The 23,096-nt window shown below is 43.5% G+C and overlaps 1 protein-coding gene across 7 annotated transcripts in view; it reads left to right on the forward strand.

The window, feature by feature from the left end:
• The window catches only part of ZFYVE28 (zinc finger FYVE-type containing 28), a 304,842-nt gene that overhangs the window by 175,240 nt on the left and 106,506 nt on the right, over positions 1-23,096 (forward strand). For 5 of the 7 annotated variants that reach the window (XM_033950646.1, XM_033950658.1, XM_033950636.1 and 2 more), the window contains one exon: positions 22,263-22,400. In XM_033950646.1, coding sequence (XP_033806537.1) covers positions 22,263-22,400 — 138 coding nt within the window. Of the gene's footprint in view, positions 1-13,158; positions 13,178-22,262; positions 22,401-23,096 lie in introns of those variants that run through there. The other 2 variants (XM_033950659.1, XM_033950654.1) reach the window with 2 other exon arrangements.

Genomic DNA, 23,096 nt, shown 5'->3' on the forward strand with positions numbered 1-23,096 from the left:
GACGCGTAGGGCCGCCTAGGTTCACCTAAGGCACAGGTGTCAAAGTCTCTCCTCGAGGGCCCAGTCGGGTTTTCAGGATTCCCTAATGAATATGCATGAAATATATTAGCATACAATGAAAGCAGTGCATGCTAATAGATCTCATGCATATTCATTGGAGAAATCCTGAAAACCTAACTGGATTTCGGCCCTAGAGGAGGGACTTTGACACCCCTGGACTAAGGCTACCGCCTAGCCTTAGGCAAGCTTAAGCGGTCTTGCGGGCCTCCCTAGGCTCCCGTAGGCGCCTTCAATATAGGCGGGCTGCCTGGAGAGCATTTTTTTTTTTTTTTAAACGTGCATCCCAATTGGCTGATTAGACAGTTGTAGGATGCCTACAGCTGCCTAAAATCGGAACGCACTTTGCAGAATATGGGTCTTGGGATCTGATTCTATAAGTTTCTCCCTTTCACTTTAAGGGGAAAAGATCTTCATGAAATAAACCTGTAACCCTTTTTTTATTATTATTATTATTATTATTAGAGGCTTTATGGCACATTTAGAGTTGAACCGCACCATTACCATGTGCCTGAACAGATTTCATTCTTTGCTTGCACAGCAGAATACTGTAATTAACTATATTGAATGTTTCATGAAGCCCTGATAGGAGGAAGAATAATCTGCTTACGCTGCGTTGGGTAATGACTCCAATTTGCATGACATTCTTTCCATTTTGGAAGCTGGGATTTGAGCTCATCACAGAAACAAGTGTTACAGATTTCTTTTGTTGATTATCCTGATTCCTTCACCATATGGCTTAAGAAGCTAGTTAAGGGGAAAGTGACGAAATTAAACAAGGAAATAGTCTTCTTTGCTTTTATTACAATGTGCATTAAAGTCACTACAAATACTGTGACAATAATGAATGGCATAGCTTTCTGAAAGACGTATAGTAGTTGTGGGGCATGTAATCACCCAGTACTTAACGTGCAAGACTTAAGCAAACGTAGATGTAGTGATGAATGAAATGTTCTGTGTTGGTCAGGTACTTTTTTTTTTTTTTTAAATCAAAGGGAAGTTCTGGTAGCTCCGCTGACTGACCTTTTCAATGAGTCTCTAGAGTCGGGAATGGTACCGGAGGACTGGAGAAGGGGTGGATGTGGTCCCTCTCCACAAAAGTGGAAGTAAGGAAGAAGTAGGGAATTACAGGCCGGTAAGTCTGACTTCTGTGGTAAGCAAATTAATGGAAACACTTTTAAAACAGAGAATGGTCAAGTTTTTGGAATCCTGTGGATTACAGGACCGGAGGAAACATGGATTCACTAGAGGTAGGTTTTGTCAGACAAATATGATCAATTTCTTTGACTGGGTGATCAGAGAATTGAATAGAGGATGTGCGCTAGATGTGGTGTATTTAGATTTTAGCAAAGCCTTTGACAGTGTTCCACACAGACGTCTAATAAATAAACTGAGTGCCCTTGGGATGGGTCCCAAAGTAACAGGCTGATCAGGAGCTAGCTGAGTGGAAGGCGGCAGAGGGTTGTGATGTGATCAATGGAGATCACTCTGAGGAAAGGGATGTTATCAGTGTTGTGCCTCAAAGTTCTGTTCTTGGGCCTGTTCTTTTTAACATTTTTATAAATGATATTGCTGAAAAGATTTGCCTCTTTGTGGATGATACCAAAATCTGCAATAGAGTAGACGCGCCGGATGGTGTGAATAACATGAAGAAAGACCTGGCGAAGCCTGAAGAATGGTCTGAAATTTGGCAGCTAAACTTTAATGCTAAGAAATGCAAGGTCATGCATTTGGGCTGCAAAAAACAGAGGGAAATGGTACAGATTAGGGAGTGAAGAACTTATGTGCACGATGGAAGAGTAGGACTTGGGTGTAATTGTATGTGATGATCTTAAGGTGGCCAAACAGGTTGAAAAGTTGATGGCAAAAGCTAGAAGGATGCTAGGTTGCATAGGGAGAGGTATGGTCAGTGGGGAAAAGAAGGTATTGATGCCCCTGTATAAGTCTTTGGTGAGACCTCATTTAGAATTTTGTGTACAATTTTGTGTAAAAGATTTAAAAAGAATGGAGTCGGTCCAGAGGAAGGCTACTAAAATGTTATGTGGTCTTCATCATAAGGCGTATGGAGACAGATTTAAAGATCTGAATCTGTATACTTTGGAGGAAAGGCGGGAGAGAGAAGATATGATAGAGACATTTAAATACCTATGTAATATAAATGTGCATGAGTCGAGTCTCTTTCATTTGAAAGGAAACTCTGCAATGAGAGGGCATAGGATGAAGTTAAGTGGTGATAGGCTCCAGGGTAATCTAAGGAAGTACTTTTTTACTGAAAGGGTGGTAGATGCATAGAACAGTCTCCCAGAAGAGGTGGTGGAGACAGAGACTGTGTCTGAGTTCAAAAGGGCTTGGGATAGGCACGTGGGATCTCTCGGAGAGAGAAAGAGATAATGGTTACTGCAGATGGGCTATTTGGCCTTTATCTGCCATCATGTTTCTATGTTTCTGTACTAATGTGATTGGTAACTGAAAATGCGAACAGAAGATGAGTGGTGGACTAGATACTTTGAGTGTACCAGTATTTGAAATGCTTCATCCTTTCACCCTTCTCTGGTTGGTATGCCTAGTCTCTGCCACACTTTCACAGCCACTGTGGAATTTCGGAGCGAGTTTACAGCTTCCATTCTTTTTTTTTCTCCTTAATGTAAGCAAAATATTTAAAGGAAATAATAAAAATTAAAAAAAGTAAGTAAGTAAAAGTAAAACTGAAGAACAAGCAAACAAGTGGATAAGTAGTAACTTGTAAAAATGGGAGACTTTTGGCTAGATAAAAAAATAGAAGTCAGCTTGTCCCGAAAGATATAGTGAGTGACCAGAATCCTTTTTCTTATCCTTCTGGCAGTAGTGATGGCAGAAGCCAGCTATATAGAAGCTATAATAAATCTGTGTTTAACTTCATCATCTTTGAAGCCACAGCAGCCGCTCTCAAGAACTCTAAAGGAACAGTATCACTACAGTTGGTAAGCCAGATGATTTTCTTGCAACCTTAGGGAACAGTTTGGGTAGGCACTGCACAGGTCAGCTTTCAGAGCAATTAGCACTGCCACTTCACATACCAGGTGATGCTGTTGTACCCACAGGGGGGGGGGGATTCTATAAGAGGCGCCTAACTTAATTAGTAAATTGGCTCCAATTATGAACGTTAACAAGCTCAAAATGGAAAAAAATAAAAATTAATTGGGTGATAGGTGCCTATTTCATTTGCAGTTCTACAAAAGCTAGGCACCTATCGCATGTTACCTACTGGCGCCAAACTCCAAAGCGGGCGTGTTTAGGGGCAGAGAAGGACTTAGGCACTACTATGCACTATTCTCTAAAGCAGTGGTTCCCAACCCTGTCCTGGAGGACCACCAGGCCAATCGGGTTTTCAGGCTAGCCCTAATGAATATGCATGGAACAGATTTGCATGCCTGTCATGTCCATTATATGCAAATCCCTCTCATGCATATTCATTAGGGCTAGCCTGAAAACCTGATTGGCCTGGTGGTCCTCCAGAACAGGGTTGGGAACCACTGCTCTACAGGACTTAGGAGCCTATAAGGTAGGCCTTTAAAATCCTGGCCTATGTTACCGGCACCTAAGTTTTAAGTAAGGTGTGATTCTGTAATAGGTGCCTAAGTGTGATTGACAAGAGATAGGCGCCTATATTGTAAATTTACAAAATGTCCCCCACAGTGTCCTAGATATTTTGCCATTACTGTACAGAGTACTTGTGAAACTGGTAGCATATGTAATTTTTAACTACTTTTTCTCTGCATTTTGAAAATTGACTCCTTTTGAGTGCAAGTCTATATAAAGAGTAATAATATACACTACACTTGTAAGGATGATGTGTTATGCCAGCAAGACAGTAGGAACAGCTACAAAAAAGAAACAGCTTTGACATAAAAAAGCACAGCTGGAAAAAAAAATAACTTTTATTTATACCAGGGCCCAAATAAGCAAAACTGAACCAAACCCTTCCTTTGAGTCTGAGCCAGTGGCGTACCAAGGGGGGTGGGGGGGCGGGGGGGGAGGTCCGCCCCGGGTACCAAGCCCTGAGGGGGTGCTCCCGGTCCGGTTACCCCCCCTGCGCCGGGTGTCGCGTCTGGAAACAGCCTGCAGCAAGATCGCGATGCCAGAGATCTTTGCCTGCTTCGACTGTTTCCTCCGCCACGGTCCTGCCCCTCCTCTGATGTCAGAGGAGGGGCGGGACCGCGGCGGAGGAAACAGCCGAAGCAGGCAAAAATCTCTGGCATCGCGCGATCTTGTTGCAGGCTGTTTCCCCAGGGCAGTAGCGTACCAAGGGGGGCGAGGGGGAGGTCCATCCCGGGTGCCGCCTTAGGGGGGGGTGCACAGCTGGCCCGGTCCCTATCGCGCTCCTACCCTCCCAGCGAAAGCAGCATCGGCGCCATTATCGAAAAAGGTAATGGCGCCAGGCCTTGGAGCACCAAGGCAGACCGCTTCTCCCCCCTCCCAGCCGAAACCCCGCTGACCATCCTATCTCTCTCCCCCCCCCCCAAGTGAACCTTTCTGACCCTCCCAGCGAAAGCAGCAAACCTCCCTCCAGTAGCGTCGGCTTTATCCTCCCTCTGCCGCATCACTGATGACGTCATCAGTAACGCGGCAGAGGGAGGAGAAAGCCGCGAAGGAGGTTTGCTGCTCTCGCTGGGAAGGTCGGAAAGGTTCACGGGGGGGGGGGGAGATAGGAGGGTCAGCGGGGGTTCGGCTGGGAGGGGGGATCAGCGGACTGCCTCGGTGCTCCATTACCTTCTTCGGGCAGCAGCAGCGTTTACAATTCGCTGCTGTTGCCGGCTTCAGGCCTTGTTCTCTGCCGGGTCCTGCCTACTTCCAGTTTTCATGAAGACAGGACCCGACAGAGAGGAAGGCCTGAAGCGGGCAACATCAGTGAATTGTGAATGCTGCTGCTGCCCGATGAAGTTCAGGACATCAGGACATCGGGGAAGGAGCAGGGAGAAATCGGCTGCTGGCTTGGGGGTGAGGGTAGGGAAAGAATCGTGGAAGTGGAGAAATCGGCACGATGGCTTTGTGCAGGCTAGGGGGAGAGAGAAAGAAAGGAAAAAATAAAGAGGGGGGGCCAGGGGGAGAGAGAAAGAAAGGCAGAAAGAAAGAGGGGGACCAAGGGGAGAGAAAGAAAGGCAGAAATAAAGAGGGGGGTCAAGGGGAGAGAAAGAAAGGCAGAAAGAAAGAGGGGGACCAAGGGGAGAGAAAGAAAGGCAGAAATAAAGAGGGGGACCAAGGGGAGAGAAAGAAAGGCAGAAATAAAGAGGGGGTCAAGGGGGAGAGAAAGAAAGGCAGAAAGAAAGAGGAGGGCCAGGGGGAGAGAGAAAGAAAGGCAGAAATAAAGAGGGGGGTCAAGGGGAGAGAAAGAAAGGCAGAAATAAAGAGGGGGGTCAAGGGGAGAGAAAGAAAGAAAGAGGGGGGCCAGGAGGAGAGAGAAAGAAAGGCAGAAATAAAGAGGGGAGCCAGGGGGAGAGAGAAAGAAGAAGGATCAGAAGAAGGACCAGAGACTCATGAAATCACCAGACAAAAAAGTAGGAAAAATGATTTTATTTTCAACTTAGTGATCAAAATGTGTCCGTTTTGAAAATTTATATCTGCTGTCTATATTTTGCACTATGGCCCCCTTTTACTAAACCGCAATAGAGTTTTTTAGCGCAGGGAGCCTATGAGTGTCGAGAGCAGCGTGGGGCATTCAGCGCAGCTCCCTACGCTAAAAACCGCTATCGCAGTTTAGTAAAAAGGGAGGGGGAATATTTGTCTATTTTTGTATAGTTGTTACTGAGGTGACATTGCATAAAGTCATCTGCCTTGACCTCTTTGAAAACCCGCGGAATATAAATGATAATTAACATTTTCTCTGCGTACAGCGTGCTTTGTGTTTTTAAAATTTTATTGTTGGTAGATCATTTTGACTTGGCCACAAAGGTAAGGGGGAGGGAGGGAGGGGAACTGCTGAAAGACATCTAATAATCCTTGCAGGCTTGACTGCAGGGAATTATTTTTGTAAAATCATGTTTTGTTATGTGACTGGCATTATCTAGACTTTAATTTCTATGAATGAATAGAATGAAAATGATATAAAATTACTTGCTTGTTTTTATGTGCGTGCGCTGAAGGAAAGTGGAGAGAGAGTGGGCTGAGGATGCTGAAGGGAAATGGGGAAGAGAGTGGGGAGAAGACGCTGATTTATAAATTGACAATTGTACAGAATATTGTTTCTTTTTATACTTTAATATAAACAATTCAAGGCTTGTGTGGATGGAATCAGGTGGTTTGCGGGGATGGGGACCGAGCTTACGGGGATTAGTCCAATAAAATTGTATTTTTTTATATCTCATTATTTGTTTTATTTTTATTTGTTAATTTATAAAGTGGTGATTGTTATGTATCAGTTTTTTCAAATTTACATCTACTGTCTTTATATTTTGCACTGTTTTAGAGGACATGTGTTACTGTTTTTTGTGGTGTTGCATTGTATCCAGGGTCTGGTTTCTTGGCGGATCAGTTTAACTTTTGTCTACATATTTCTATTTTTAGTTTGTGATTATTCCATTTTGGGCGAGGGTGTATCTCTGTTCTGTGTGTATGAAAAAGACATAGTTTTCAGTTGGCATTGACTACAGGACCAATTGACTGTGCGGGATCTGGCTTGTTTAGTTTTACAATGTATGTGTTGGTGTTCTAGTGCTCACTGCAGTGTTTAAGATGCAGCCTTTTCCTAGGTACACTCTTGTGGTGCGATATGTAGATTGGTACTAAAAATCATATTTTTCATATAGATGGGGGGGGGGGTCAAAAAATGATGGGCCCTGGGTGCCACATACCCTAAGTACGCCACTGCCTGCAACTACTCCATATGTACTTCTAATGTCATGACAATTTAGACATAATTTATGTTTTGTTATGTTTGGAATAATGGTTACATATATGAGGTTCAATAAAAGAAAATTTTCACTGCCTGTTTCTATTCTGACCATTTATTCCATTTCATGGTTATTGCAAAAAAAAAAAAAAAAATTTTACATGGGGGGGGGGGTGTCAAAAAATGATGGGCCCCGGGTGCCACATACCCTAGGTACGCCACTGGTCTGAGCCTATTATGATAGCTTCTTTTGGACACACACAAGAATCACACACAGCTATTTCTACTATTACTATTCTCCTGGCATGACTATCCCTAAAATGACACATCACAACCAAACAAGAGTCTGTCTGGTGCAGGCTGCAGATGCGTTTTTCATGCCAAGAAAAAAAATACAGCATCAGGAAAAGAAGCCAAGACAACAGCATAAAACAAATGGATGTTTTTATAGTAATTGCAGTGGGAAGGAAGGCTTGTCTTATTGAATCCAGGTTTCTCTTTTACCTTCATTATGCTGAAAGGTGAGGTTAAGAATATAAATATGACACTGATCAGAGTATTGAAGTGAAGAGAAGAAAGATAATCTTGTACTGACAGGTACATCTGGGGAAGGTCATCGGGGAAAACTGGCAGAAAATAAAATTAGAGGATGGTTCTGGTATAGTAGCTCATCAAATTGATAGTGATGACACAACTATTTCTAACTAGTACCAGCAGTGGAACAGAAAAAGTGTCAGACCTAGAGAAAAGCCAGCAGTATTAGTGCGAAAAAGAAAAGCCTAATGAGACGCTTGAAACCAAGTTTAACCTCCATGGAAGTTTATTACAGTTCTTATACAAGAACCAACATTGCCAGGGAAGAGTTACACAGAAAATTAGATCTGGTGATGCATGTAACACCTTGAAAATACAGATCATTATCCTCCACAGTCATGCACATCATCACTTCTGTGACTTAGCTGAGTGGTATGGTAGCAAGTTTCTTCTTTTCTTCTGTGTAATTATAACCATCCCCCCCGTTTCATATGTTTGAAAAACTGCCAACTAGTAATTTTAAAGGTACAGAATATTTTGCAAAGACCATACTGTTATGCACCTGTAGTGTGTAGCATGCTGGACAGCATGTCATTATTTGTTCTGTAGCCCTGCAGTAGGAGGAGCTGAAGAAAACACAACAGAGCTCTGAAAGGCAATGAATTTCCAAGAATGCCGGAAGTGATGGTTCCTAGGAACTCTGAATTGACAGGAAGTGAGTTCATGTAAGGCAGGGGTGCCCACACTTTTTGGGCTTGCGAGCTACTTTTAAAATGACCAAGTCAAAATGATCTACCAACAATAAAATTTTAAAAAAAAACACAACGCACACTGTACGCATACAATTGTTAATTATCATTCCTATTCTGGGGGTTTTTCAAAGAGGTCAAAGGAGATGACTCTATGCACTGTCACCTCAGTAACAACCATACAAAAATAGACAAATACCCACCCCCTCCCTTTTTACTAAACCACGATAGCAGTTTTTAGCGCAGGGAGCTGCGCTGAATGCCCAGCGCTGCTCTCGACGCTCATAGGCTCCCTGCGCTAAAAACCTCTATTTGGTTTAGTAAAAGGGGACCATATTGTAAAATATAGAGAGCAGATATAAATTCAGACACATTTTGATCACTAAATTTAAAATAAAATCATTTTTTCTACCTTGTCTGGTGATTTCATGAGTCTCTGGTTGCACTTTCTTCTTCTGACTGTGCATCCAATCTTTCTTCCCTTCTTTTAGCCTGTATGCTTCCTCTCTTCCTGACCTCATTCCCCCCCCCCCAATGTTTTCTTCTTCTCTCCTTGCCCTCTCTTTCTTTCTCTCTTCATGCCCCCATTCTTTTTTTCTGTTTCTCTTCTTTCCTTCTGTCTCCCTGCCTGCCCTCTTTCTCCCTCCCTGCCCACCCACAAGCCACTGCTTCTGCCGCTGCCATCGGATAACAGGCCCCCAAAGCCGCCCGCCGCCGGCCAAGCTCTCCTTGCTTCGGGCCCACCAGCATTCCTCTCCCCGACGTCAATTTTGCCGTCGGAGAGGAAGTTCCGCTGGCCAGAACTTCCTCTCCGACGGCACAATTGAGGTCGGGAAGAGGAAGGCTGATCGGCCCAAGATCGACATTTTGGGAAAAATGCTGCCGGGTCCTGCCTTTGAGGAAACAGAAAGTAGGCAGGACCTGGCAGCAAGAAGAGCAAATCGCAAGCTTCACTGACCTGTCTCCCGCTTTAGCCCGCGAACAGGGCTCTAACATGTGCGTGCCGGCTTCCCTTCTTACCCCCTCCCCCTCCCCGGACATAACTTCCGGTTTCAGAGGGAAGCGAAGGGAAGCCGGTACAAGCACATGTTAGCCCCCGGAGCATAAGTTCTCCAAGCCTTTTTTTGTTTTTTTTTTTTAATGTTGAGCAGCGGAGGCAGCAGCAGAATTCAGGAGCGGGCCAGTCAGGAGGGGAAAAAAGAGAAGGGAAGAAGGGAACCCGTTCTGCGATCGACTGGGGTCGCCTGAGCGAGCGACCTGTCGATCGCGATCGACGCGTTGGGCACCCCTGATGTAAGGCAATGGTTCTCAACCCTGTCCTGGAGGACCACCAGCCAGTCAGGTTTTCAGGATAGCCCTAATGAATATGCATGGAGCAGATTTGCATGCCTGTCACCTCCATTATATGCAAATCTCTTTCATGCATATTCATTAGGGTTATTCCAAAAACCCGACTAGCTGGTGGTCCTCCAGGACAAGGTTGGGGACCATTGATGTAAGGAACAAGAAAACTGGGAGCTATAGTAAGAAAAAAGCTGGGGCTCAGAGGTTGAATGAAAGGATAAAGAATGTGGAGTCAATTTAGCAGCCTATTGGAAGACAAAGCCCAGACATTTTATAAAGGAGGAGAGAGGCAAGTGATACAGATCTAGTAGGTGCCAGTTGCAAGCCTCAAATGCCACTAAACAGTTTTAGGGGGAAGAAACAGGTGTGAAATGCTGACTTGTTAGATCCTAAAAGGGAGGTAGAAGTCTGAATCTTCCACAGTTTTGATAAGGGACAGTGTGTTGCATTGTGTGGTGTTTTGTCTAAAAGTTATGGGGAAATATTCACCTTATGTTTAAAGATCAGGCAATCAGTCTGTGGTGAAGCATCTATGCATTATATTTTTTTTGACTAAAAAAGCAAAAACTGTTGAAAATATATAAAACAGCTGTGCCAATCAAGTCTTAGAAGCAAAAGAAAAAGCCTCAGATAACTGGTGAGGTGATCCCACTCTCTACCACCCATATATCACAGGCAAAAAATTTTCGCTAAAGAAAGACCGTTACGTGAAAAAACTGAATTGTAATGGAAAACTAATTACAGGAAGCAAAGTTTCTAAATCAATACTGCAAACATCAAAAAGGGGTTTTTTTTAGCTCACGCCTTTTCCTAAAACAAGTTGTATTCAGTTAAAGTAAGTATTATCCCTGTCCTTAGTGGGCTCACAATCTAAGTTTGTACCTAAGGCAATTGTTATAGAGGTTGGGAAAAATGGTCCAATGCCAGGCAGACTTCTATGGTCTGGGCCTCATAAATGGCATTGCAGAGGATGTGGTAAGAGAAGATAGCGTAGCCGGATTTAAGAAAGGTTAGAACAAGTTCCTGGAGGAAAAGTCCATAGTATGTTATTGAGAAAAACATGGGGGAAGACACTGCTTGTCCTGGATCAGTAGCTTAGACTATTGCTACTTCTTGGGTTTTTGTCATGTACATGTGACCTTGATTGGTCTGACCCAGTAAGGCTATTCTTATATTCTTAGGTTCAAACTGGAGTGGGCTTTGATGGCAATTGCAGTAGTTGGGAATTAGGACCAGTGCCAGGCAGACATCTTGTGATCTATGCCTCAAAATTGGTAGAGAGAGACACAGAGAAATGAAGAAGTAGAACCTGTGCAGAGTGCCAGATTCAGTTCTGGCCCCTTGTTAGCTGTGCAAGTCTTATCTGCCAACATTTAATATGTTGCTTTGTAATAGAGGATTAAGTGACATGCTCAAGTTCCAAGTTTTATTAGTATTTAATGAATCGCTTGTTTAATATACTAAGCGATGTACAATATAATAAAAGAAATATACAAATAAATATCTGGTGCTGACGTACAAAGTGACAATGACAGTATGGGGTAAAACTAACGTGAGTCGTGAGGGAAAAAGGGGCAGAGTTACAATGCTAATTGAGTAAGAAAGAAAAACATTAATGGAATGAACAAAAGGGAGGGTAAATTTAATGCCAAATTGGCTTCATATATTATTAGATGAAAAGAAAAAAGATTATTGAATAGAAAGTAAAAGATCGAATGCATCATTGAAAAGATAAGTTTTTAAGGTTTTTTTAAACAATGATAAGTCTTTTAGTTCTCTAATATATTGAGGTAAAAGGTTCCATAGTTGAGGGGCCATAACCGAGAACATGTCGTGCCTTCTGGTGCTTATGATTTTCAGAGAGGGAATGGAAAGAAGATTATGGGAAGTCAAACAGAGAGATCGTGGGGAATTATATGGTATTAACATCCTGGTTACGAATTGAGGCTCATTATAACTCAAAGTTTTAAAAACTGAGAATAGTATTTTAAAAGTGATGCGATGGCTGACCGGGAGCCAATGGGATTTAATCAGCAGGGGAGTAACATAATCGTATTTCTTTGCATCGTGGATCAGTTTAACGGCCGTATTTTGAATTAGTTGGAGCCTTCTTTTTTCCTTTTGTGAAACATTGAGAAGAAGAGAGTTAGAATAGTCAACTTTGGAAATTACCAAGGAATATATTAAAATGTTTATGGATTTAGGCTCCAGGAATTTAGATATTGAACGAATTAAACGTAATTTAAAAAAACACAATTTAACTATATTGCTGATGTGATCGTGGTATGTAAGTTTATCATCGATTATGACGCCTAAAATTTTTAAAGTGGGGACCAATTCTAATTCGGAGTTATTAAGGGAAAAAGGAGTACTTAGTGTTATATCCCTTTTCCACGTAAAAAGCATCGATTTGGTTTTCTTAATATTTAGTGCTAGTTTATTTATGTTAAGCCAGTTTTTTATAATTTCGAGTTTACAGCTATCAACAATAAACTTGAAATTATAAAAAACTGGCTTAACATAAATAATGTCTTCCTGGTTTTCAGGGTCTAGAGGATGAAGAAGTTGAATGTCGTCAGCGTATGCGAAAGGTGTAAAACCTAATGATTGAGCTATGCTTAAGAGTGGAAAAAGGAAGATGTTAAACAGAAGAGGGGATAAAATAGAACCTTGGGGGATACCATAGTTTAGGGAATAGACTTTTGACTTTTCATCATTGAAGCTAACTACAGAAGAGTGATTCGATAGAAATGAAACAAACCAGGTTAGGACTTGGTCCTTGATACCAAATGATTCCAATCGTTTAAGTAATAGATCATGGTTGATTGTATCAAAGGCCGCAGTTAGATCTAGTGAAAATAGGATTACTGATTTGTGATGGTCCAGAAAGTAATGAATATTATTAGTCAAGCCTATCATTGAGTACTCGGTGTTATGAAATTTCCGAAAACCAGTTTGGTGAGGGTGGAAGATATTAGTGGATTCGATTAAATCTGAAACCTGCTCAAAAACCAATCTTTCAGTTAATTTGGCGAGGAAAGGTATATTAGCGATGGGACGATAATTGGAGATTTCGTCTGAACTAATTTTATGATCTTTCAAAATTGGAATAATAATGGATTTTTTCCGTGGGAGAGGAACGGAGGCGGTAAGAAGGCTTTTTTGAACTAGAGAATGAATGAATATTCCAAAACAGGAAAATAATTTTTTGAGATAGAATGGAGGAATGATTTCCTCTCGTGAACTTTTTAGGTTGGTTCTCTGAAAAAGAGTTTCTATTTCGTTTATGGTAGGAATTTTAAATTTGGAGCATTTGGATGTGGAAATAGATGAAGAATTGCTTTTATTTGTGAAGTTGTCTAATGTATTTTTTTGGAAAGTATTTCGAACGGAACTTATTTTGGTTGAGAAATAATTGGCAAGTTCTTGTGCTGTAAGATTACATTTTTGATTAATGCCTTTTTTTTTTAACATAGGGGTAATGGATTTCACGGTCATAAAGACAACCAAAAATTTTACCCTTGATACTCCACAGAACCAGAAGTCATCCGAAAGCAAAAACACTGTGGAGATGATGTCCAAGATGCAGGCTTTATTGAAAGTACAGTCAATTAATCCACATGATGAGGTATCTAGGACTCAAATGAATGGGGACTATAGACCCAACACGGTCCATGTTTCGACAAACCTGTCTTCGTCAGGGGTCCCTGAAGGTCCTAATGCAAAAACTTGTGGATCAAAGGCTAAAAATTATCCTGGACAAAAAACTCTGCACGATTGAGTGATCCTGCATCCCCGATGCTGCAAATGCCAGGCACATGCAGCGACTGCAGAAGCGCCAGGCCCACCAGCCTCTCCCCTCCTTCGCTGCTTGGCTGGCCCAGAACTTCATTTCTGACATCAGAATTGATGTCGGGGGGAGGAAGGTTGGTGGGCCCGGCACTTCTGCAGTCACTGCTGGCCTGTTGCAGCGTCAGGGAACAGGGAGAACTCTGTGGCAACAGCAGCTTGGGGGCCTATTTCCAGATGGCGGTGGCAGCTTGGGGGGCCTGTTCCCAGACAACGGCTCCGGCCGTGGCTTGGGGAGACAGGGAGGCAGAACAGGGACACAGAAAGACAGACATGGAGAAAGAAAGACAGACAGGGAGACAAAGAAAGGGGGCAGGAAGACAGAAAGAAAGGGGGGGCAAGGAGACAGAAAGAAAGGGGGTTAGGGAGACAGAAAAAAGGGGGTAGGGAGACAAAGAAAGAAAGGGGGCAGGGAGAAAGAAAGGGAAGGAGCAGGGAAAGAGGAAGAAAAGTTTGGGGAGGGAATGGAGTGTCAGGTGGCAGGGAGAGAGGAAGAAAAAGTTGGACTCATGAAAGAACAGAGATGTTGGTTAGGGAATGAAATGAGGTCTGGAGGAGAGGAAGCATGCAGGAGGCAAAAAGAAGGGAAGAAATATTGGATGCACAGTCAGAAGAAGAAAGTGCAACCAGAGACTCATGAAATCACCAGACAACAATGGTAGGAAAAATGATTTTATTTTCAATTTTGTGATCAAAATGTGTCTGTTTTGAGAATTTATATCTGCTTTCTATATTTTTCACTATGGCCCCCTTTTACTAAACTGCAGTAGCAGATTTTAGCACAGGGAGCCTATGAGCGTCGAGAGCAGCGCAGGGCATTCAGCACAACTCCCTGTGTTTAAAAAAAACGATATCGCGGTTTAGTAAAAATGGAGGGGGTATATTTGTCTTATTTTTGTATAGTTGTTACTGAGATGACATTGCATATTTTAAAGTCATCTGCCTTGACTTCTTTGAAAAAAAACCCCTGAACATAAATGATAATTAACATTTTCTCTGCCTCCACTGGGAGGCTGTTCTGCGCGTTCACTACCCTTTTCGATCACCTGAATTCCCTGGCAAAATCTTGTTTTTTCAGCCTCCACATGCTGAGGAAAGTTAGATCCTATTTTCACCAAAAGCATCTCACCGTCCTTGTACAATCCATCATCCTATCCAAACTCGATTATTGTAACGCCATCTACTTAGGCCTAACGAAAAAAAGTCTTCGCAGACTCCAGCTTATCCAGAACACTGCGGCTAAGCTGATTTTTGCTAAACGCAAATATGACCACGTCTCCCCTCTACTTACCAATCTTCACTGGCTCCCAGTACTTTCCAGAATTCATTTCAAATGCTCCTGCCTGGCTTTCAAGATCATTCACGGCATCCTTCCGCCCCTAATCCCTCTATCCTTCCTCGCCCCGACACCAACTACCACCAGATCTGCCCACAGACATAAACTATCCTTCCCCTCTCTACACGGCATCCTCCACGCAGGTAAACTGGGTAGATCCCTCCTCTCCAAAATCACCGGCCTCTGGAACGACCTCACTGTCCCGCTGCGGAACCTGGACTCCCTCCAACTATTCCGAAAACAACTGAAAACCTGGCTTTTCTCTAGCATATAATAATCTCTTCTCCTGATTACATCCCCTCTTTTTATGCTTTGTAAACTCTCTTCTCTCTTCCCATATTTTTTAAACTCTGTAAACCGTGTCGAGCTCCACTTCAGTGGAGAAGATGCGGTATATAAACCTAAGGCTTAGTTTAGTTTAGTTTAGTTTTCGTGAAAAAGTATTTTCTAAGGTTACTTCTGAGTATCCCCTTTCACCATCATACTATGAGAAGAGTTGAATGTCAAGAAATTAAACCTTATATACTGTTACAGGTTCTCGGATTTAGCTGATAGGAATCACACCATAGCACTAGATAAACAATCTCTTCTCAGTATCATCTACCCCAATTCACTTTATACTTCATTTGAATTTTGCTTGCTTTAAAGTGCATAATAACTCATAATGTCCCTTGCTAAAAAAGAATGAAAGTATTTCCTTTGTTATCCATCTCCAGTATCCAAATTTTTCCATTCACTGAATTGGAAGAGCTGATTACCCTGATTATCCTCACTGCAGTTGAAAGTCTCAAGGTACCTTCTGAGCTACACATTCAGAGCTGCTCTCTGTCTGTGCTGTACTATTCAAGGGTCCCACTATCAATCAAAGTTCACAATGCCATATTGTCCATTCTGCATTGTACAGTTAGCTCTTTCTACAGTCTAGATAAGTTACACATGTTTATGCACTGGAATAGCATTAATATCTTGAAGTGCAGCAGTTCATTAACAGCGATATAAAGATGAGCTTTTGAAGCTTTTCATGTAATAATTTTGGATATTACATATGAAAGTGAGAGTGCGCCTCACTAAAGTTGGTCCTATGATTGCTTTGTGGTTTTGTGTGTTGGTAGATCTTTTTGTCTTGGTCATTTTAAAAGTAGCTCGCAAGCCAAAAAGGTGTGGACACCCCTGATCTAGAAATAGGAATAACTAATGAGGTAATTAAATTTGCTGATGATACAAAGCTGTTAAATCATAAGAGAATTATGAAAAATTGCAAGAGGTATGGTAGGGAGGAGTGGGAGGGGGGAGGGATAAGAGTTTATGTAATGTACCAATGATAGCTTCTAAGTGATGTATTTATTGTTAATGTGATTGAATATATATAACACTTGATGCAATTTTGAAAATGAATAAAGAATTAAAAAAAAGAAAAATTGCAAGAGGACCTTGCGAGACTGAGAACTGGGCATCAAAATGACAGATGTTTAATGTGAGCAAGTGCAAAGTGATGCACATGGCAAGAGGAGCCCAAACTCTAGCTACATGATGCAAGATTCCACACTAAGAGTCACTGCCCAGGAAAGGGATCTAGGTATTATCATTGGTGATATGTTGAAACCTTGCTGTTCAGTGTGCAGCGGCAGCTAAGAAAGTAAATAGTATTTTAAGAATTATCAGAAAAGGAATGGAAAACAAAAATGAGAATGTTATAATGCCTTTGTATCATGCCATGGTGCAACTGAACCTCAAATATTACATTACATTAGTGATTTCTGTTCCGCCAATACCTTGCGGTTCAAGGCGGATTACAAAATAAGTTATCTGGCCATTTCCAGAGGAATTGAAGAGAAGAGCGAGTTGTTTCAGAGAATTGGGAAGAGTCTTGCGGTGTTAGTTTGTCTTCAAGGATTTCTTGAATAGCATGGTTTTTAGATATAATATAATGTAACACATTGTTCAACGGATTGACAGAAAATAATCTCCATCGACTACAACATGTACAAAACACAGCAATTACTCCTCAAAAACTTCCATGCCTGCAACTCTGTCTCAGAAGCACTGTCATCAGCCCACTGACTACCCGTTACCAAACATTGTATGTTCAAGGACCCAGTAATACTTCCTCCATATGTCCCAAACAGACTACTCTGCTCCCAGGAGGAAACATGTCTGCACATACCCCTGGTTGCACCCTCCAACTCCAGAGCACCAGATACCATTCCTACTCTCACTTCCTACCAAGCTTCTGGAATCAACAGCCTCCTCACATCAGATCCCTCAAAGGGCTTCTGAACTTCAGGAAAACAATAAAAACTTACCTCGTCACATAAATCCAGTCACTCCTTTCCAACCATGTATATTCTAATGCACGCTGAACTAGATCCACTCTGTTTATTAGCTGAAGATGGAAATAGCCATATGTTAACTTAAAATGGCCAAATTTTATGCTAAACTTGACTCTGTATATCTAGTGTTACTGTACGTGTGCAAATTCATAATTTGTGCATTATGTATGTCAACCTTGTTACCTGTTCTGAGCTCTTTGGAGAGGACATGATATAAAACTAACCAAATAAATAAATAAAATATTGTGTGCAATTCTGGTCACCACATCTCAAAAGAGATATAGCAGAATTAGGAAAGGTACAGAGGAGGGAAAGGTGCTTGGACAACTTCCCTATGAAGAATGGCTGGAGTGGCTAGGGCTCTTCAGCTTGGGATAAAAATAGAGGATCTCTAATTAGAACACGAAGGATGCAAATTAAAGAACTAAGGCCAGTATTGGACAGGCCTGCACAGTTTGTGTTCCATATGTGGTGATTCGGTGAAGGATGCGCTGGGTGGGCATCAATGGGAACTCCACTAATCAGGAACATGAGGATGTTACTGGCCAGACTTTATGGTAGATATCCTGCAAACAACGGGATGGTTGGATAGGCTGGAGTGAGCTTGGACAGTAACATAGTAACATAGTAGATGACGGCAGATAAAGACCTGAATGGTCCATCCAGTCTACCCAACCTGATTCAATTTAAATTTTTAATTTTTTTCTAAGCTATTTCTGGGCAAGAATCCAAAGCTCTACCCGGTACTGTGCTTGGGTTCCAACTGCCGAATTCTCCGTTAAAACCTACTCCATCCCATGTAAACCCTCCTAGCCATTGAAGCCCTCCCCAGCCCATCCTCCCCCAAATGGCCATATACAGACACAGAGGCCCAGATTCTCTAAAAGTGCGTCCCGATTTTAGGCAGCTGTAGGCGTCCAACAGCTGTCTAATCAGCCAATCGGGATGCACGTTTTTAAAAAAAACAAAATGCTCCCCCAGGCAGGCCGCCTATATTGAAGGCGAGGCCCTGATTCTGTATAGGACGCCCGGGAGAGGCGTCCTATTCAGAATCGGCCTAAACTAAACCCCGATTCTGTAACCAGCGTCCATGTTACAGACGCGGGTTAGAGAATCGGGTTAGATTAGACACGGCCCGCTACACTTATCGCGGCAAGGAATCTCTCTGCCGCTATAAGTATAGCGGGCCGCGGCCTGTCCGATCGGATGCCCCTCCCCCCCCCGACCGACCGCCCCCCCCGACACTACCGACCGCCCCCCCCCCGACACTACTGCCCCCCCCCGACACTACTGATGCTGGCAGGAGAGTGTCCAATCCCTCCTGCCCGAAGACGGCACATCCCCCCCCCTCCTGCCCGAAGATGGCACATCCCCCCCCTCCTGCCCGAAGACTGAACACCACCCCCCGGCGCTACCGATGCTGGCAGGAGAGTGCCCAATCCCTCCTGCCCGAAGACGGCGCACCCCCCCCTCCTGCCCGAAGACTGCACACCACCCCCCGGCGCTAACAACCCCCAAACTAACCTGTTCTTCGGGCCAGACGGTTCTTTCCCGTCTAGCCGGTAAGCCCGCCTCGTCGAAATGAGGCGGGCTCGCCCCTTCCCGGCCCATCCCGCCGAAGCCTAAGGCCTGATTGGCCCAGGCTCTAGAAGCCTGGACCAATCAGGCCTTAGGCATAGCGGGTCCGCCCATCCCCACTTGGCCAATCAGACCTTAGATTTAGTGGGGATGGGCGGACCCGCTATGCCTAAGGCCTGATTGGTCCAGGCTTCTAGAGCCTGGGCCAATCAGGCCTTAGGCTTCGGCGGGATGGGCCGGGAAGGGGCGAGCCCGCCTCATTTCGACGAGGCGGGCTTACCGGTTAGACGGGAAAGAACCGTCTGGCCCGAAGAACAGGTTAGTTTGGGGGTTGTTAGCGCCGGGGGGTGGTGTGCAGTCTTCGGGCAGGAGGGGGGGGTGCGCCGTCTTCGGGCAGGAGGGGGGTGCGCTGTCTTCGGGCAGGAGGGATTGGGCACTCTCCTGCCAGCATCGGTAGTGTCGGGGTGGGAGGGAGATCGGTAATGTCGGGGGGGGGGAGGGGGGATCCGATCGGACAGGCCGCGGCCCGCTATACTTATAGCGGCAGAGAGATCCCTTGCCGCGATAAGTATAGCAGCTGCGTCTACTTACAATGTAGACCAGCATTTTGCTGGCCTACATTTTTAAGGTTTCTTCCTCTACTAGGGAGACGCGTAGGGCCACCTAGGTTCGCCTAAGGCCCTTAGGCGAGCTTAGGCGTCTTGCGGGTCTCCCTAGGCTCCCGGAGGTGCCTTCAGGCCTGCCTGGGGAGCATTTTTTTTTTTTTAAACGTGCATCCCGATTGGCTGATTAGACAGCTGTAAGACGCCTACAGCTGCCTAAAATCGGGACGCACTTTTTGAGAATCTGGGCCAGACTGTGCAAGTCTGCCCAGAATTGGCCTTGTTCAATTTTTAATATTATTTTCTGATTCTAGATCCTCTTTGTTTATCCCACGCTTCTTTGAACTCAGTCACAGTTTTACTCTCCACCACCTCTCTCGGGAGCGCATTCCAGGCATCCACCACCTTCTCTGTAAAGTAGTATTTCCTAACATTGCCTTTGAATCTACCACCCCTCAACCTCAAATTATGTCCTCTGGTTTTACCATTTTCCTTTCTCTGGAAAAGATTTTGTTTACGTTAATACCCTTCAAGTACTTGAACGTCAGAATCATATCTCCCCTGTCCCTCCTTTCCTCTAGGGTATACATATTCAACGTCTTCAGCATTTGGAACCTAGGACAATACAAGACTTTACAGTCTACGGCCCAGAAATATCAAAGAGACAAGTTAATCTAATCATGTATTTTTTAAAGGTTATAACTTATGGGCAGACTGGATGGACTGTTCAGGTCTTTATCTGCCGTCATTTACTATGTTACAATGTGGAGATATGGTAGGGGTCCATAAAATACTGAATGAAGTGGAACGGGTAGACAATAATTGCTAATTTACTCTTTTGAAAAATACTCATATGAGGCTACTAAGTAGTAAATTTAAAACAAACCAGAGAAAATATTTCTTCACTTAATGTGTAATTAAACTCTGGAATTTATTGCCAGAGAATGTGGTGTAAGCAGTTGACTTAGCAGGATTTTAAAAAGGTTTATATAATACAGTGGTACCTTGGTTTAAGAGCATAATTTGTTCCAGAAGCATGCTCTTAAACCAAAACACTCGTATATCATCTGCAACTTTCCCCATAGAAGATAATGGAAACTTGAACAATTCGTTCCACCAAACCCCCCCCACCCCCCGAAGCTACCGGCGCTGCTCCATCACCCCCTCCCCCCACTCTAACCGGCATCGCACCCCCCCGAACTGGCATCCCAACCCCCCCCCCCCGCGAACGCCCCCCCCCCCCCGCGAGAACCGCAAAGCACCCCCATGCTGAAAGCGGCATCTGGCCGCCCTTCCTCCCAAGCACGGCCCTTACCCCTTCTGCTCGTTGTAAGGGTGAATGCGAGCTCCCGTCTCTTGCCTGGGCTGGGCCTTGAGCATCTGCGCATGGTCAAAGCCTTCTGGCTCTCGTTCTCTCGGAGATCGGGGTAAGGACCGTGCTTGGGAGGAAGGGCGGGCGGATGCCACTTTCAGCATGGGAGTGCTTTGTGGTTCTCGCGGGAGGGCGTTCGTACAGGGGGGGGAGTTGTTGCAATGCCGGTTCGGGGGGATGCGATGCTGGTTAGAGCGGGGGGGGGGGGTGCTCGTTCACCAGAACATGCTTGGTTTGCGAGGCAAAAGTTTGCTGAGTGTTTTGCTCGTCTTGCAAAACACTCGCAAACCGGGTTACTCACAAACCGAGGTTCCACTGTACTAGTCTTTAAGCCCATTACATTAACGGGTGCTAGAATAGATGTGTGTGTCTGTCTTTCTTTCTTTCTCTCTCCTTCGCCGCTTTGTCTGTCTCTCTTTTTCCTCAGCTGTCTTCCACCACCCCTTCCCTGCTCCCCCGTGTCCAGCAGCACCCCTTCCAGCAGGGAATTTTTACCAGCATGAGACACCTCGCAGCACCCGCATGACACCCTCCAGCCATTCCTCCAGGCGCCAGCTATCGGGAGTGAACCCGCCACCGCCGCTCAAATCACTGCACGCGCCGCCGGCTGGCGCAAGCCAGCGCTCGCACCTCAAGCCACCACGCACCGCAAATAGAATACGGCCACGGAAGGACACAGCACAGTGTCAGGTATCACAGTCTCCTAAGTGCACTTGCGCGCTTAGGGTTTTATTATAGAGTAGAGGTGTCCAACCTGCGGCCCCGTGAAGTATTTTGTGCGGCCCCGGTTGAGGGCGATGCAGTGTTTTCCTCTGTTACCCCTCGGTGTTTACCATCTTGCCGGCTCCCTCCTCTGTCTTGCTGCAGCATTTGCACATTTGTGTGGCTCCAGAAACATTTTTTTCGGTCAATGCGACCCAGGGAAGTCAAAAGGTTGGACACACCTGTTATAGAGGATACTAAAATAAAAATTCCATAAGCCACTATTAAAATGATTTTTGGAAAATCCAGTACTTTTTTCTAAGATGAGCAGCATAAAATCGGTTTTATTCTTTTGGGATCTTGCCATGTACTTGTGACCTGGATTGGCCTCTAGTGGAAACAGGACACTAAGCTTGATGGAGAGTTGGTCTGTCCCAGTATGGCAACTCTTATATTCTTATATACTTTGGATTAAATAGTACAAGGAACTGCATTTTATTTACATTTGTGTTTTGCTTCATCTGTGAAATGGTAATTACTGCTGAGCTCCTGATCTGAAGAACCAACGTAGAGAGGCCATCTTACCACAAATGCTAGCTCTCTAACATTGTAATCTCTAAGGTCTTTCATTCAGATTTCAATTGTACAACTTATGGAAATACCATTTAAAGTACTGTCAATGTAAAACTGCTAGTATTGCAAGTTAAAAACACAAACAAAATCCTATTATTTGGCTTTAGAACCATCTGTGCTATCTTTCGAATACCAACTGCTATCATAAAAGCTGTTTGTTACTGAAGGTGTGATGCAAAAAAGGCATTACATTTTACAGAGAGAGCTTAAATGTGTACTAGTTGTAAATTTGTGCTTTTTGTTTTGCTTTATTGTTTTGCTTTGACAAAAGCTCTAAATATATCTACCTATATATATTTATTATGTTTTAGGATAATGTTTTAAACATCATAAATCACATCATGGAAGAATGTATTCCACATGAGCGGGCTAACCGTGACTTTTGTGTTAAGTTTCCAGAAGAAATACGCCATGACAACCTTGCAGGACAGCTTTGGTTTGGAGCAGAGGTATGCTATCCATATTTATTGTGCCTCTCAGAAGGATATGGCAAACATCCGTCTTCAGATAGTACAAATAGGTTTGGTTTTCAGGATATCTCAAATAAATATATATTTTTTTAATTTCTTTATTCATTTTAAAGCCTTAAGTAAATGCAAAATATAATACAATCATATAACTCTATAAAAGCACTTAAATACAATTACAATCTATGACAAATAGATATATCACCCCCTTCCCCCCCCCATAATTATATTCAAAAATTACACTCAAATTGAGAAATTGAAAAATACATTCCAACCCACCCTGGACATGTATAACCAAAGGGCATAATCACCAATCACTCTGAATATTAATCAAAATGAATATTAATAGTTAATTAAATGCAGTATTCATAGATACTTAACTTTTTCTCGGGGAAAATGATATCCCAAGAACATAGTTACTGATAGCAGAGGTGGTAAATATAAGGACTCTTTTTTGTGTGGTACTAGTTTAACAATTTATCCACAGTCCAGAAGTCAGGTTTTATTTTTTCCAAAATATTCTGTAATCTTGCTTAAGCTTATCTCCTTCAGAAGTTGATTTTACAACTTGGAAACAACCATTGAAAAGGCCTGAGCTCAAAGTCTCACTCACTTTATCTCTTTATCCATGCAAACCACCAAATGCATCACCTGACTAGACTTTAATGCTTGACCAGG

The sequence above is a fragment of the Geotrypetes seraphini genome, chromosome 1, assembly GCF_902459505.1.
Source record: "Geotrypetes seraphini chromosome 1, aGeoSer1.1, whole genome shotgun sequence".
Taxonomy (NCBI): Eukaryota; Metazoa; Chordata; class Amphibia; order Gymnophiona; family Dermophiidae; genus Geotrypetes; species Geotrypetes seraphini.